This window comes from Desmodus rotundus, chromosome 5 (genome assembly GCF_022682495.2).
Source record: "Desmodus rotundus isolate HL8 chromosome 5, HLdesRot8A.1, whole genome shotgun sequence".
Taxonomy (NCBI): Eukaryota; Metazoa; Chordata; class Mammalia; order Chiroptera; family Phyllostomidae; genus Desmodus; species Desmodus rotundus.
In genome coordinates this window covers 149,859,051-149,877,108 of record NC_071391.1, presented here as the reverse complement: position 1 = coordinate 149,877,108, position 18,058 = coordinate 149,859,051, and the positions used below count along the sequence as shown (strand labels likewise).

General features: G+C 39.6%; 1 protein-coding gene across 7 annotated transcripts in view; it reads left to right on the top strand.

Annotated features, from left to right (window-relative positions):
* LCLAT1 (lysocardiolipin acyltransferase 1) overlaps window positions 1–18,058 on the top strand; it is a 140,116-nt gene that overhangs the window by 70,559 nt on the left and 51,499 nt on the right. For all 7 annotated transcript variants that reach the window (XM_045189296.3, XM_024552614.4, XM_045189295.3 and 4 more), the window contains 2 exons: window positions 8,129–8,275; window positions 14,513–14,629. In XM_045189296.3, the coding sequence (XP_045045231.2) occupies window positions 8,129–8,275; window positions 14,513–14,629 (264 nt within the window). The remainder of the gene's footprint in view (window positions 1–8,128; window positions 8,276–14,512; window positions 14,630–18,058) is intronic.

The following is an 18,058-nucleotide window of genomic DNA, read 5'->3' as shown; positions in this document are numbered from 1 at the left end:
AAATAAATTCTGTTTCTTGTACTCACAACTATAAACCCCCTTTTGCCCACCTCTGTGTATTTTATTCACTAAGGACTCCCGCATACAAGGGCTGGGTGGGGTGAGAATTAAGCTTTACGTCCTGGAGTGGGGAGTGTTGACACATTTTATTTGCAACTCTGTAAGTATTTGTCCCTTCTCATTTATTGCTTGAGTCAATTAATTATGCCCGTATAAACTTACCAATGTTAATTTTAGTTGGGTTATAATCCAGGCCTATCATTTATTTTGTTGCTGAAATGTTTCAGATTTGGCCATTGAGAGTTCTTGCAAGTTGGCTCTTGTGTCGTTTGGGCCCCCATCTTTTTTTCCTTTGAACTACTTCCCATTTCGCATGGTACAAGACTCTCGTGTTTTCCCTGCCCCAGTCCTAGGCTCAGCATTTCTCTAAGAAACCCTAGTTCCTTTTCTTAAAGAATGGTATTAGGGGGACTTCCAGTCAAGATGGCGAATTAGGTAAATGCTGTGCTACCCTCCTTTCACAACCACATAAGAATTACAACTAGATTGTAAACATCCATCACTGACAACCACAAGAAAACTAGTTGAATAGAAATCCTGTAACTAAGGATATAGCAAGAATCCATGTTGAGATGGATAGGAAGGACAGAGAAGTAGAACAGGCAGGCCCCACAGCCATGGCAGGACAGTTAAGAATCGGGAGGGGTATCTTGGCTGCGGTGGTCTCACTGAGGAACATGTGCCAAGCGCATGTGCCCTGACTGGGAATTGAACCGGCGATGCTTCGGTTTGCAGGACGATGCCCAACCCACTGAGCCACACCGGTCAGGGCTATTTTTGTGATTACTGTTGTATATACTCAGTAAACACAGTATTTGATCGTGATTGTTGTGATATGAGTTTATATAAAATTTGTATCTGTTAATGTTACCACTCGTTCTCCTTTAATAGAGGCCCGTGTGTAGCGTTTCCTTGGTTGCACCCACGCCCAGTAATCAGGATTGAAAATACATTGAAGAGAACTGCTTGTCTTTATCTTCCACATTGCTTTTTGTGTCTGGAGTTGTGTTCATGGTCCCAGAGTGCAGTAGGTACTGCGAGGAAGCAATCTGTATGTGGGCAACAGGGATACGTCAGATCAGTCTGTCCTCCAAGTTCAGCTTTTACACCAGGTCAGTAGTGCAGATCTTTTTATGATTCCCTCAACTGTACCTGTCTGCACTGTAATGAAAAAGGATAAAAATGGTTTACTTTTTATTGAGAAAGAATGAATGTTAAAAATATACTCAAGTAAATAGGTTTGCCTTTTTTCTCTAGCCACCTCTGCAACTTGATAACAGAGAATTAAAGCCAAGGAGAACCAGGTTCTAAAATTAGGGAATAGACGTGAACAATCGAGTTTGCTCAGGGCTTACTCCTGTCTGCTTTGAGACGGCCGTGCTGATAACGCCAGTGGGGTTTTAGGAAGAAGATAGAGGTAGCAATACCCGCCAGCACGCGCAGAATCTGTCTTTATCAGCCTGCCAGACTCCCAGCCCTGGTCTGAGAAATTGAGGTGATAACGGGATGTCCTCCGATGGAAAACTGTGACAGGTTACACAGCCGAATTTCAGAGGACACAGTCACTTGCACTGTCGTTTATCAGTTCATAGACATATGAAATAAGTCTCACAAAAATGTACACTTGAAGATTTTATGAATGTGAAGGAAATCTGGGTATTGCTTTAAACAAGAATAAAATGTGCTTTGATAGCAACGAAATGGGAAAAAACCTCACAAGGTGTTCCAGTGGTTTTTACGAAAGGGAGAAAAATGTTTAAGCTAAAAGCAGTAAACAATTCACAAGCACGCGGGTGTGCAAAAGGAACGTGACAAGGCAGAGGCACAAAGGGGAAGAAGCGTCGTGCTTTCGAAGGGGAGGCCCCAGAGGCAGCAGACGCAGCCATGTGACTGCCCTTCCTGAGATTTCTGAGCCCCACACAACAGAACCGTGGCGAAGTGGGGTGGCCCCCGCACGGGCCTCGCCTCGGCCCCTCCCGCACGGGAGCAATGGTTGTCCACACCTGGACTGGAGAGGCGCCTTCTGCCTGCCAGGACTGTCCGTGTAGAACAGCCTTTGCAGATGTGAAGACAGTTCAGAACTAACGTTTTAGGAAAATGCGCCGCTTTAAAGGTAGCCTCGTACTAAAAAATGCGGAGTCTAACCTGTGCGGAATAGACGGTTCTCTGAGGAGAATCGAAATTGTGTTTAGTAAATACCCTCGGAGAGATTCCAGTACATGTCGCAGAGAGGACGTTCGGTACCCTGGTTAAAAATATCAGCGTTGGAGCCAGGCTGCCTGCGTGTGAAACCCGGGTTCACCACCTGCTAGCTTTATATCTCAGTGCACCTCGGTTTCCCCATCCATAAAATAGGGATCATAATTTTACCTAATTCATAAGGTTGTCTTGAGAACTAATTGAATTAAATAAATATGCTTAGAACAGTACCAGGCACATAGTAATCATTCAATAAGTATTTTTATTAAAATTATTACTGTTGTATTTGTCATAACTTTCATTATTATTCATAAATTTTGGCTGCTATGAAAGAGAGCCAGTTGTAAATCTTGAAAATTAAGGAGATGATTGCTGAAATGATCTCAATTAGGAGGCCATACTCAGCTGAGGACCAGAGTAGCACGTGGGACAACCAGGCCGAGGGATTTTCCTTGGACACGTTGTAAAGTGAAAGGAGAAGAAAAGTGTGAGAGAACAGATCCAGAAGCTTAACGTCTAACTAACCAAAGCTCCAGACAGAAAGGCGGAGGGAAGGAAGAGGAGAAAACTATGTTAAATACCGGAAGGAAACTCCCAGTGTTGAAGACTCAGGCTGGAACCACACGTCCACTGCTGAACAGAATTGATGAGAAAGTTCTACACCTGAACTCAGACTTGTGAAACTCCATAAAACCAAGCATCGTTAAAGCCTCCAGAGGAAAGGAATTAGGTTATCTACATAAACCGGTCTCATATCAAACTTCTTCTATAAGCCGTATGAGATGATAGGAAACAGTGGAAAAACAGCTTTAAAATCCTGAGGGGGAAATGACTTGGAATGCCTAATTCTGTTTTTAGCTTTAGTAGCCTTTAAAAGTGAGACCAAATTCATTTCAGAAATGCAAAGACAAACATTTTTTGAAAGAAATTCCTTCAGGAGGATGAATAGGAGAGCATAGGATACAAGAAACGCTGATAAGCAAAGAAGCCAACACACTTGGGGTTGAGTCTAAATAGTTAGAGATCTTTCCGTGGAGCATAGGGAATGTGTTAGTAATAATAACAGCAGCGGCTTTGGGGAACTGCTGGATATTTCTGTAAATCTTGGAAGAGGGACAAGAGGAAAGCATTCGTTTTTGTTTGGGGTCGGTGGGCTTTCAGCGAAGGGCTAGGTGGTCACTAGCTCGGGCTTCGCGGGCAGTGCTGTCCTGTCGCGCCTGTCCCCTCTGCCACCGCAGCACAGAAGCAGCCGTACGTTGCACACATAAACAAACCAGTGTGGCTAAGTTTTCACCAGACTTGGTCCATACACAGTAAAACTTGAGTTTCACCTGACTTCCACATAGTACAAAATACTCATCTTAGCTTGTGGGTCAAAGATACTGAGCAGATAATGTGCTGGGTTTGGTCCGTACTTTGCTGACCTCTGCATTACAGAACAAAGGAAGGGGGTAAAGAAAATGTCATTTTAACGAGAAACAGAAGGGGAGAAAAGTGGAGAAAGGTGGGCAAAACCCATAAAGAAATATAACAAAGAGGAAACCAAAAAACGTCAGTAAAAGAAAAAGAAAAACAGTTCTAGTAAATGAACGCAGTAAACTTCTTCGCTGAGCCAGATTCTCAGGTTGGATATATCGTAGGTAACAATAGGATGCTAGATCACTCTGTATCTGTATGGTAGGACCGTGCTTCTTAAAATAGGATTTATGTAACAGTGCCAGTTAGCAAACCGCTACGAGTCCACCCTGAGTGCAGAACTAGAGTAGCTGGAAATTCTGTAGTATTGTGACAGTGTCACAGCTTCATGTGTCGTCCTCTTTCTAACAATTTACTGTAGTTTACAAAACTGTCAATCAGTAATGGTTTGGAAATTAAAAACAAAACTGGTTTGAGAAGCACTCTTAGAGAATACAACTCAGATATTGAAAAAGTAGATCCATATTTATAGACATGTTAAATGAAAAAAAGCAAATAATAGGACAGTATAAAAGTATGATTCAAGGTATTTTTTAAAAAGCATCAATCATGTATATAATGAATTTTGAAATACGGAACAATTCACATCAAATTGTTAACCAGGACTACAAAAAAGAGATGATGACTGGTGTGTTAGGGCTGAAGGACAGGGAAATAAAAGAGCATTTCGTGTTTTAGTCTGTATACTTCTGTGCTGTTCGACTTTTTTACCGCACTATGTTTTCGCTTACGGTATAATGTAATATCTTATTTAAATTAATAGCCTCTTGGTCTTTTCAATAAATGGTATTTGTCAATTGAATATCCACATGGAAAACAAGGACCTTTACTTACCTTACACAATACAGAAGTTAATTTGAGATGATCCTAAACCAAAATGTGAAAGATAAACCAGTAAAGCCCCCAGAATAATCCCTGAGATGATGTCTTTATGAATCCGGAGTGGACAAAGATTTCCTAAATAGAATACAAAAAGGACCAAGCACAATAGAAAAGATTTATAAATTGGGTTTCATTAATACTGAACGTTGGGTTCCTAACAAGATACCACTAAGGGGAAGAAAATGCAAGCTACAGATTGAAGAAGGTATTTAATATATCCAATATATGTGAAACCTAAAATTACATATTTCCTTTGTGTATAGGTATCTCATGAAGAACTTTGTATCCTACAAGTTAATAAAAGACAGTTCCATTAAAAATGGGCAAAAAGTTTGAAGAGGCACTATCAAAAAGATAGCCAGACGACCAATTTGCATATGAAAATGTTCTAAACATCATTAATCATAAGGGAAATGCAAATTAAAACTCCTATACCTGGATCAGAATGGCTAAAATTAACAGGACTCACAAGACCTAGTGTTGGTGAGGCTATCAGAACGGCAGTTAGAAGCCTCATACATTGCTGGTGGGAGTGTCAGTTAGTATAGTTCCTTTGGGAAATGCGCTGTCCGCCGAAGCCGGACATGCAGAAATTTTACGGTGCAGTAGCTAGCTCTCCTCCTGAGCACTCACTCTATACAACTGAATGCTTGCGTTTAGCAGAAGAGTGCTATGGGAATATCCGTATAAACTCTATTCTTCATATCCCAGAAATCTTTCCATCAAGAGTATAAGTTGTAATATATTCATACATTTAACTACCACACAGCAATGCAGAGAAGGAAATACTGCTGCACATAACGATGTGGATGAATGAATCTCATCGACACAATATTGAACCAAAGACAAAAGAATATCTGCTGTGTGATTTCACTTCTATGGTTTATGGGGAAAGAAGAGAATGATGGTTTCCTTTGCTGGGGTGGGGGGTATTGATTGGCAGAGGGCACATAGGAGCATTCTGGGTTGCCGGAAAGGTTCTAATCTGGATGGTGGCCACATAGATACATGTAACAATTCATTAAGCTTTGCACGTACACACGTAGTATATGCATAGCTTATTGTTACACCTCAGTAAAAATGAAAAAAAGAACCCAAACCCAGCCAACTTATTCTTTACCCTGTGATTTGAAAACTGTCATTATCTTATGCCAAATTTCTCACATATTCAAGGGCCTTTTGCTAGGTCTTGCATTCTTTTTTATGCGTCTCTTTTTGCAGATGTACTGTTCTGAATTAATCATTGCTGCTTCATAATACATTTGATGAAAACGTTTAATGGTGTGAATCTTATCCTACTATTCTACTCTAAAATTATCTCGGCTATTCTCACCTCTCTATTATTACAGACCGTCTCTAGGATCAACTAGCCAAACTCTCACACACCCTCATGCCACTGGAATTCGATTGAATTACCTGAAACTAATAAATTATAAATTTGGAGATCATTGGCATACAGGCTGAGTTCAGAAGCACAGTACGCCTCACTGTTTCTGCCTAGTTGTGTAGTTGTCTTCACATGATGTGTGCAGGTTTTGGGGTTTTTTACATTTTTATTTTGCTATTGTGAATGGGATCTTCGTTACGCTTTTAGGTTTCTTGATATAATATTCTTTGTATTATTGGAACTTCTTAATCATAATAATCACTACTATTTATTGAATACTGTGTGCTAAATAATCTTATTTACTTTATGTAATAGTCTCAGGTAAATACTGTTACAACATTATGCTAATTTTTACATTTGGGGTCAGTGAGGGACAAAGACTTTGGGCTAAACAGCTGGTTTCTGGTGGAGTTATGACTCCAACCGAAGCGACCTCACGCCAGAGCTCCCCTGCCTGCAAACGCTGCACTGTTGGCCTGGGTGTCTGCGGATGAGGGAGAGATGCGAGGGAGGGTCAGTGTGGGGTCAAGTCCAGTGCTGATGGGTGTGACTGGCAGGGCAGTGGGTGAGCAGGGATTAGAGGTGTAACAGCACCACCTGTACTAAAGTGGGTTTTTTGGTATATGCTTATTTGTATTTGTAGGAAACAGTATTCTAGTTTGAACTTAATTCAAACCAAATAAAGTTCTATAGTTTTTCTAATCATTCAGAAATGATTTAATAGTTTTATATATTCTCAGATGCTACTATATTTACCGAATGCCGATAGCTCTTGTTTTAGTTGTGTTCTTTGTAAGGAACTACTGCTCATCCCCGCTACCTGAAATAGTGGAAGATTATTGTAAAGACACAGAGGGTATTAATGGAGATGGACTCTTAGCAACATCCAAGAGGTGGTTCCACAGACTGGCCAGTGCATGTGGAGACTAAAACTGTCTTTTGTTTGCAATCAAAATCAGTGTTAGGCACCTCAGCTGCAAGATTGTTTTTTTAAGATCTTCTCTATGGTGTACTATATCTGTCTCGCCTCAGCTGCTACTGTCTCTGTTATATGCTTTTTTGTCCATCCGTTTGCATTTATATATACTGCCAACCTGATTTCTCCATTGTCCCGGGTAAAATTTCTGAGAACATTTGATTGGCTGAGATAGTTACTGTGTTTGGGCCAAGCATTTCATGCTCCGTAGACTAGGGACTAGACTTCCGATTGGCTGACCTAAGATAGGTACTCACCACACTAGTTCTAGTCATTTCTGGCCAGGGAGGGATGGCTGCTTGGATGAAACATACCTCTCTTAGGGCTACCTCTTTGGCAACAAGATTGACTTGCCCTAGAGAAAGGGAATGTGATCACAGTGTATACGTTGGGTAACATGTTTATAGCCACTGCACATTTTCCCTTTTAAATAAAATCTAAAGAAGTGCCTAGAATTGAAAATAGCATTTGGATTTACAGGTTGAATAGTACAGAAAGGAAATACTAAAGCATGCTCGTATACATGACTTGAGAACAGTCCTTTGCTTACTGCTTTATAAGCCTGACAACACATAGTCATCTGTCTCTTGTAGGTAGCTTGGTTAAAATGCCTGTTTAATTAGGATTGTTAAAACTTTGGATGAGTTACTGATAAATGTTAGGGAATTTTTTCCTTTGATTTTTTAAAAAGGATTTTATTTATTTATTTTTAGAAAGAGGGAAAGGGAGGGACAGAGAGGAGAGAAACATCAGTGTGTGGTTGCCTCTCATGCACCCGCAACTGGCAACCTGGCCTGCAACCCAGGTATGTGCCCTGACTGGGAATCCAATCAGTGACCCTTGGTTCGCAGGCCAGCACTTAATCCACTGAGCGACACCAGCCAGAGCTCTTTGGTATTTTAATAGCTAGGCTTGGCTTGAAAGAGGCTTTTGAGAATTTTGTAAACCCCAGCATTTAGCAAACTCCTTTAAAAGTTTTCTCTGGTATATGTTTTTAACCCAAGGGCAGGGCTACTTTAAGCTGTATTATGAGATTTTTATTATGTTAGTAAATCATTCATAGTAAAATGAAAACACTGTAATATTATATTCAACAATATGGATATTGGAGTAAAATTGTATGTAAATCCTTGTTAAATTGATCCTAGGTTGGGCCATGCAGGCTGCTGCCTATATCTTCATTCACAGGAAATGGAAAGATGACAAGAGCCACTTTGAAGACATGATCGATTATTTCTGTGACATCCGTGAACCACTTCAACTCCTCATATTCCCAGAAGGGACTGATCTCACAGGTAAGGTAGCCTGGGTGGGGATCACAGAATTTTTAAAAAGGAAGGAACTTAGAAATCATCTAGTCTAAACTTATTATTTCTTAGATGAAGTAACTGAATACTAACAAGATCGATGTCCCACCCTTAAGGTCACTCAGCTAATCAGTAGCACATTAGAACCCAACACTCCTGGTCTCCAGCCTGCAGAATCTATGCTGGGTAACCCCAAGAGATCGTCATTTTTTTTTTACTTGCCATCCCAGACGTTGGTATTTTGAGTCTCAGTATATATGTTAATTATCAGCCTTCTGTATAATTTGTATGGAACCACACAAGCTCTGAATAGCCAAAGCAATCCTGAGAAAGAAGAAGCCTCTTCCCGTTCTTTGTATTTCCTGTTCTCTTCTGGGGTACATACTCACCCATTAGACCTTTTTCCTCAACTTCTTCCTTATTAGAAAAGCACCTGATAGTAACCAGTTTCATTTATTGTTGATTTAAGTTAATATATTGCCTTTCTCCTGGTATTTTAAGGCCTTATCCCTATTATAAGCAAGAAGGGCTTTGTCCTTTCTCAACAAAACTCAGCCATAATTGAGTTGTGGAGGGGACATAGAAGGACACAGGATTTTTGACCTTCCCAGATATTAAACTGTCGTGTTTTGCCATGTATAATGTGCTGTGGGGCAGCTTTGCCCACAGAGCCCCCCCGGCCGCCACAGATGAGAATAAGTCTACCAACACATAATCTGCTTGGGGAGGAAAGGTGGCCAATCTCTCAAAGGAGAAGGGCCAGGGGCCTTTTCCTCAATGGGCTTTTATTGGGTTCAATTTGCACAGGAATACAGGTAAAGCTCATCAGTCATTGTCAGGCAGTAAGGATCAAACAATAGACAACATACAAAGAACTATGAGGGCTTATTCTGAGTCAGGGTCAGTTAGCTAAAGGGCTGTAAGACTTTGGGGAATAAACTCATTTCATACTTGGACCCTTATCAGAAAATTGAGGGCATTCTTAGCAAAGCAGGCTTCACAGGACTTTATGTATTCTTTCTTAGGCCTGATCGCCCTGGGGAACCACCTGTTCCCAGGGCTGCACCCACCTCCAGCATTGTTTCAGGCTTAAGTCAGGCAGGGGAAGTAAGGCAGCCAAGAGATTGGAGACTTCTCCCAGACAGAATGAGGACTCAGGCTATATCAAAGCTAAGGGGCAAGGGTCCATCCTATAGCCCCCTTTTCCTATAGCCCCCCAAGTCCTTCCCTGAGGGCCCCTTCGTGACCACACCTGTCTTACGTCGTCCTTCCCTTCAGGAATCTTACCCATCATTGGCTAACTGGTCATCTGCCCAGGGCCAAGCAGGGTGAAGTAAAAGGGGGCAGAGGTGGCGCCCCTGCCCAGGAAATAAGCTTTGTCTCCTTAGTGGCTTATGGTCCCAAGGTCTCTCACTCAGCCTTAGCCGTGGGGGTTACAGCTTCTGAAACCAGGCAGGGTGGTTCCCAACACCGTGCACCCATGTTCTTGGCCAAAACTTTCAGGAAAAACTTATGTTTTAATTTTATAATTCATTTGTATACATATTTAGAATATTTATATCATATTCCAGGGTATGTTTTGCATAGATATCGTTATTGCTTTCTAGAGTTACCCTTTTAACACAAAAGTATAAATAAAAGAGTTAAAAACATTTATATAGGTACGGAATTAGTACTACCCATGTATAATGCGCATCCTTATTTTTCCCTCAAAAATTTGGGCAGAAATTGAGCATTATACATGGCAAAATACGGTAGATAGACCAAGAATGCCATTGGACTTCCAGGAATTCTTTGGAAGATTAAAAACAAAATAGAGTCTTTCATTCTTGCACATTAGTGCTCTTTACATGCTTTTAAGCCATGGGTGAGTTTTGCAGATGAAGCCTTCAGTTGTAGTTTAGGGTTTAGGGCAGATCGGAGAACAACTGTGGTGGAACGTGGGTGGGGGTGGGGGAGCAAGCTTTCACGAGAAGTTCTGTAGAATTCTTAGACTCAGAAAAGCAACATTTAAAAACTTTTTACTTCAAGAAAGAGAATTTGAGAAGGATCTTGTGGGTGAAAGTCTGGTGTACGAGGGAGACAGACTGAAGTGGGACAGACCTGAAATGTAATGATCACACAGTGTGGAGAGATGGACCATGAACTGTCTTCCAAATCCCCAATACCAGGTCGAGCTTAGGAGAATGTGTAAACAAGCAAACTGATTCACTCTCTGGACATAGCGGTGTGCGGAGCCAGTACCAAAGAGAGTGTAATGAAAATACAAATTACACAACTATTTAAGTAAGTGAGCGGGTGACTAGGTCCTAATGTGTCAATACAGGAAATTAAAGTAGTTTGGGAAACAGTGAGAGCAAGGAAGAGATCTTTGACCATTTATCGCTCATGGAACTGAGCCAGATGAACCAGATGAGCCATGGCAATTTTAATGTAACCAGTATTGTATACTAAAAGGTATGCTTACTGTATACTATATGCTTGATTTTTATAGTTAAAATTCTAAAAGTAGTTGGTCACTGATGGATGATATTGTCTGCGTGTTGTTTAAGCTTGGAAATATAAGTTGATTGATTACCAGAGCTACGAACCTGTCATTGGGAAATTATAATGGACAGAGCCATATTTAAATTCTGTAATACTTAGAAAGTCTAATACTTAAATTTGGGCATTGAAATAGCAGCTATATTAGTGTGTTATTTACTGGCGTGATAGATTAATTTATATTTATGAATGCCACAATGCGCACTAAACAGCGGCACCTTTGGAGGTTATTTAGTGATTGGAAGCTAACGGGGTGAAAGTTCACGGATTGCTGATGCTTTGGCACATCGTTGGTGGGATTTCCATGCCTTAGACCTTCAGAGCCTGCACACGTACATATTTAAAACTTTTTTCAGGATATTTTTTCTCAAGGGTCTTTTTTTAGGTGATGAACTTAATTAACATCCAGTTGCATGTTTTCAGGGTCCAGAGTACTCACCATTACATGATGTAGTTGTGTATTTTTTAAGTTAAAATGGCATGTACAGACTGTTTGCCAAATAGAGAAAACAAACCAATCCCGAAGCTTGAAAAAGTTTTTTTAAAACAGCATTAAGCAGTTTAAGGTTGGGATAAAATTTTTTTTAAAAAGGCTACCAATATACTTTCAATTTTGAAAAAGCATCTGTTAACTTGAAGGGTTTTTTAATTACTTTTTATTTTTTAAAGATTTTATTTATTTTTTTAGAGTTGGGAGTGGGGGTGGGGGAGAAAAAGAGCAAAAGAAACATCAATGAAAGAGAGAGAAATGATTGGTTGCTCTTGTATAACCCCTGACTGGGCACAGAACCTGCAACCCAGGCCTGTGCCGTGACCAGGAATTGAACCAGCAACCTTTGGCTTTGTGGGGTGATGTCCAACCAACTGAAGCCACACTGGTCAGGGCCAAAGGTGTTTTTAGTTAACCACAGTTAACTCTAAATTTGGTCTTTTAAGCCCAAAGAAAGTGTCTTGTCATCCTCTAAGTTCTGAATTCAGCTTGCTTATGTATTTTCAGATAAGTATATTTAAATGTAATTTTACATATATTCTATCTTTATATGTTACTGTTAGTTATAACTTTTTTCTTGCTTATGGAGGTAATTTATATTAATTTGGGAAAATTTAGAAGTATAGGAGTATAAGAAGTAGTCTAATCCTACTGCCCATAAAGAAATCTGTTCTAATTTTACTCTTTTGCTTTTGTGTCATTTGGTCACACATACATACATACATACACATGTGTACACACAGACATATAGGCATATGTATGGGCATAGAGACACATACACATGCATTTTTAAACGAAATTGGAAAATTAGGAATATAGTTTTCCTTGTACTTATATTGTAATCTCTCACATTACATTCTTTGAAAACATGTTTTAAAGATTGGGTAGGTTTTATTTTTCATTATATTGGTTATTAGTTAGGGTTGTCCTGAAAAACAGAACCAAAAGGGTGTGTGTGTGTAGAGAGAGAGAGAGAGAGGGAGGGAGGGAGAGAGGGAGAGATGTGAGAGAGATATGTGAGGCCTGCTCACATATGGAGGGAAATCTGCTTTACTTGAAGTCTACTGATTTAAATGCTAATCTCATCAAAAATACCTTCACAGAAATGTCTGGAATAACATTTAGCCAATTTGACACATAAAATTTACCACCACAATTGGTATACCATAATTCTGGATTCTGTTTCTCTGATTTGGAAAGATTTTCTAGGTTTTAACAATTATAACATTAAATGCAGTTCAACACCCTTGTACATAAAACTTCTTCGTTTAGTGTATGAGTGCCTGGAACTTTATATACAAAACGAAGTCCCTACTTTTAGGAAGCCTAAATTCTATGAGGAAGAGTAGATAAAAAATGAATGAGTTAATGCCCGGCATTCATAAACACTGTGCACAGAAGTAAAGATGAGGAGGGAATAACAAGATGGGGACGTAAGGTGCTATGCTATGTAAGGTGGTTACAGAAAGCCCCTTAAGTTTCTATTTAAGCAGAGACTAAATGAACAAAGTAGAAAACCATGCAGGTATTGGGCAGAAGGCATTCTGGGTAGAGGGAAGAACAAATGCACAGACCCTTAGGTGGGAACACGCCTGTCTGGTTGAGAACAGCAAAGTGGCCAGTTGGCCCGCTGGAGTGAAGGGAGTGCTGGCCTTGGGGTGTTACAGGGAGTTTGCTGACAAGACAGGAGGCAGTGGTCAGAAAGTGGGATGCCTGTGTAGTTACCAGTAACCACAGAGTCCAGGGGTGGGTGAGTGAAGTGGGTGTGGAGGGAAAAACCTGCATCTCTATCTCGCCGTCTGATCATTTCTGCCTTCCCACATTGTGACTGTGTTTTAGAGATGCTTAGACTTGCATACACATTCCACAACAGGGTTCACGTTGGTCTTCAGTTCCCTAAACTCTGATGAGCTAGGAGAGCGAACTGAAGAACAGTTAACTACTCATCTTTAGTGTCCTGGGGCTTCCTCATCCCGTGTAAGGTCCTGTCTGCCGTGGGTAAAGTACTGTTCTGTGCTCCTGCGCCCCCGATATTCTCCTCAAATGAATGTGAAAGGAGCTTGTTACTTTTTATGTGTAGGGCCTTTACTTTTGACTTGCTGGGGATTTGTGGGTATTTAGTTCTTTGACTCAATTCCTCCCTTGTAACAGTAATAAAAAAGTAACCCCTTTTATAGGAGTGTTCTTTGAATATTTTGCATCCATCTGTGGTTTTTTGCGGTTTTGAGGGTTCCATGGTCTTAAATTCACTCCTAGGAAAGCTGTGTTTATATAAATATATGTCTTTTTCTTGTGACTTAGAGTAGCCTATAAATTTCAGGATGCAGCTGAGGATTGCATGTTCTAACATCTGCTGTCATCAGAAGCTATTTCATGATCTCCCCCAGGGGTTGAGGCCAGATCTCTGAACACTTTACTTTTCCAAATATATTTGCTGAGTAATGGGTTTGGTTCTTCTTGGAACTTATAAAGTTACCTCATGGAATGGAAAAAGAAGTTTTTACCAAAATTTGGAACATATACTTGACTTTGTAACTCTACTCAGCCAAACCATGTTCAGATGTTTGTACACGATGTGCTAGTCGTGTGCCCATTCCGCTGTGGAGCGGTTTGGGTCGGTAATGCTAGCATGCTCTGTGCCTGGGCGAGGAAGGCATTTCACTTTGCATTGAAGCCCTAAATTATGGGGTTAAAAAAAACGTCGATCTGATATATTTGGGAAATTACTAGTTATTTCTTCTGGATGTATAAATTTCCCTATGTTTTATTACTATTTTAGTTTTATTTTATTGGCATCTTACATTTAGTATTTAAGTTTTTATTATATAAAGATTATTTTATGAAAATTTAGTTTATTAGGATTTTATTTGTATTTTAGTTTTCACTGTATATTGACTTTTATGAAATCTCTTAAAGAATTTTAAAGATATGAGTATGAATTTACAAACCATTATAAAAAGTCTGTTAATACCTTATAAAGTTTTCAAAATTCCAATAAATACATACTCTAAGATCCTTGTTAGGGACTTATATAAGTGTTTATATCTTCTTATTTGACTCAGTATGCTATATACTCAGTAATTACAGAAAAATTAACTGCCATTTTTATCAAAGAAATTCTGTACTGTTTTTCTTACCTCACATTATCTTCCTTTATTTTATTGCTTCTAATCTTCTATTGTTTTGTTTAGAAAACAGCAAGGCTCGAAGTAATGAATTTGCTGAAAAGAATGGACTTCAGAAATATGAATATGTCTTACATCCAAGAACTACAGGCTTTACTTTCGTAGTAGACCGCCTAAGAGAAGGTAAGCACCCACCTCAAAGTATACTTTTTCATGTAAGTGGCAAAAATGGCTAAACTTTATATATATATGTACATATATACATTTATATTTTTATGTGTATATATGCCCCTTTAGAACTTACAGAGCACTTTTTTGTATTTAACTCAAGAAAAATAGAGCCTATATTTTTATACTAGGTTGACCCATGCACTAAAATGTTCTATTATATATTCTTTAGAAATAGAAAAGATATCTTTATAAAAACACCACTTTTTCCCCTTTTTTTGGAATAGACAAAATGATGTATATAGTTAAACTATCATTCCATTTTTAGATGTTTTTCAAAGCAGCAAAATTGTCCTGAAAGTATCTTATTACTTCTACTGTAGTCCTTTATAGCTTACAAATAGTTTTGCATTTATCATTCTAGTCACTCCAACAAATGATTGTGGTTAGGAAGGCAGGCGTGCCACCTTCATCGTAACGGTTACATAGAACTGGCATCTAGGGTGGTCAGCAAGTTTTTGTAGGTCAGGGACAGAACCTCATTCTCCTTCCGAGTCTGCATCTCATAGTGCCAACTGCCTCACACTTAATTCCTCTAGAGCCTTGTCTGTTGAAGAGCCTGTGGGGACAGGGCAGTTCCATTGATGATATCACACTCAACACCCATTTAAATGTTTATGTCTTGATATTTTTATGTAAGAACAGTTTTACATTTCATTATAGCTGCAGATTTTTATATGTGTGTGTTCATATACACATGTACACACAAATAAATAGCACATACATTACTATATTTAAAGAAGAAACATGCTGCAGTGTTACTGATTTCACAAGAGTAATTCAAAGCCCAGAGTCACCTAGCAGAAGAATAATCTGGTGACATCTGTGATGAATTATCACCTTCATCTGGTAAATGCTTCTTTGTCACGAAACTTCTCATTCCTAACATTAAAGGCCTGGAAACATTATGTAAGTATAAAGTTCTTTCTTTCCCTAAATGGCATTATAGTTTCATTAGGGTGTAATGTGCTGTAAGATACTAAGTACAGTATAACCTTAGTTAATGAACCTTGCCAAGATGAAGCATCATTGTAACTAAGTACCCGTGATTTTAGAGAAATACAGTCAGTCCAAAATTACCTTACAAACCTAAAATGCCATCTCTGTTGGTGTGCTTGCTTTTGGAATTCCGTTTGTAATGAATACGAAATGGACTTGACGGTTGCATTGCGTATGACGAGTGAGTGCCCATCTACCCGTGGAAGCACACGGCGAGTGCAGTGCTCCGTGCCCGAGACCCACGTGGGGAGGCCAAAGACATTAAAGCAGCGCGGCCTCTCGTTTTTCCCTGCGGCACCACTTCCTGGGGCTTCCTATTCAGAATTACTCTTTTCATTTGACAATATGTTTTTTTATTTCTTCACATAATCGAATACTTTACAGTATTTCATGATTTTATTAAAGGTATTTCTGACAAGAGGGAACACATGCATCTCCTGGATTTCTCTGTTCACACAAGTATGCTGTTGGAACACATCTTTTGCTAATAAAAATCTTTCTAAATGTAGGCGGGATAATTGAGAGATCATTTTGTAGCGGATAAGGATATATCTGTAGTTCTGAAATCTGGAAACTATTTTAGTAGCAAACTGATTTGTAACTTTGGAGAATGTGTATTACTTAGTCATCACTCAGAGTACCAGTCAACGACCACGGTATGCAGTTTTTTCTGCCAGAACTGGCAGCTGATCTGGACCCCCCATCAGTAAAAAGAGAAACACAGATGATTCTGTTTGCTTTAGTTAGACAAGTGTAATGGGGCCTCTGAGATACCATAGTAGACGTAAGAAATATGATGCTGACAATTATTCTAGGAACAGCGGTTAACTATTATTTGCTAACTACCAGGCATTATGCTGAGTGTTCTGTCAGTCCCCGCAACAACCCTACATGACAGTTCCTACGACTGATGTTTAACTTGCAGAGCAAAACTGAAGCAGGAATGGAGGTGAAGCAGCTTGTCAAAGTTACCGGAATATGATTCGTCTGACTGAATAGCCATGCTCGTTTTACTGCAACTTGGTGCCTTTTGTGTCTGTAGTACGATTTTAGTTAATGAAGTACCTTTGTGATAATAGTGATCTGGATGGTTTTCTTCAGGAAAGATTTTTTTAAAAGAAAAAAAGATGGGGGTCATAAGGAAAGTGGTTCTGAAGCTGCCTGAGATGCTGAGGGGAGCAGGTGCAGCCCAGGGAGGCACGGGGTGGAGAGTGGAGGGCCTCTCTGCTTTAGGCGGGGTTTGGGGACAGGGGTGATGTCAAGTGAACAGGAAGAACAAATTTCATCGAGAATCAGGGGTGAAGAGGGTCTTAAGAGGTCGTCTAGGCCAGAGTATCCTTTCAGAAAAGAAGGGCCCAGCGCAACTTCCTGATCTTTAGGCCCCTGAGATCTCCTTGTGATAATCAATTTGAAATAGAATGATACACCTGAAACCTTTAATTTTATTAACCAAGGTCACCTCAATACATTCAATAAACATTTTTTTAAAAAGAAGAAAAGAAGCTTGCTGTTTAAAAAATGGCTATTAGTAATAAATATACTTAATGGAATCCTGGAGGCCACATACTAAAACCAATTATCATTAAATTACATTTTTACTGCCCACACATGTAACTGGATTTAGTGGTGCTGACATCGAATAGAATGAATGGGAAAATGACCTCAAGAAATTAAGGATAAAAGGTCTTACTAGGAAGGATTGAATAAGAAAAAAAAAAAAAGCAAAACAAGGAAAGTAGTTTCTGTTCCACTATTTAGAATATATTTTATATGGGAAAACATATTTGCCAATGATACCTCAGACAAGGGCCTGATATCCAAAATATATAAAGAACTCACACGACTCCACTCCAGGAAGACAAACAACCCAATTAAAAAATGGGCAAAGGACTTGAACAGACACTTCTCCAAGGAAGACATACAGAGGGCCCAGAGACATATGAAAAGATGCTCAGCATCACTAGCCATCAGAGAGATGCAAATTAAAACCACAATGAGGTACCATCTCACACTGTTCAGAGTGGCCAACATAAACAAATCAACACACAAATGTTGGAGAGGATGCGGAGAAAAGGGAACCCTAGTACATTGTTGGTGGGAATGCAGACTGATGTGGCCACTGTGGAAAACAGTATGGAATTTCCTCAGAAAACTAAAAATGGAACTGCTCTTTGACCCAGCAATCCCACTGCTGGGATTATACCCTAAGAACCCTGAAACACCAATCCAAAAAAACCTATGCATCCCAATGTTCAGAGCAGCACAATTTACAATAGCCAAGTACTGGGAGCACCCTAAGTGCCCATCAGCAAATGAGTGGATCCAAAAACTATGGTATATTTACACAATGGAATTCTACACAGCAGAGAGAAAGAAGGAGCTTAT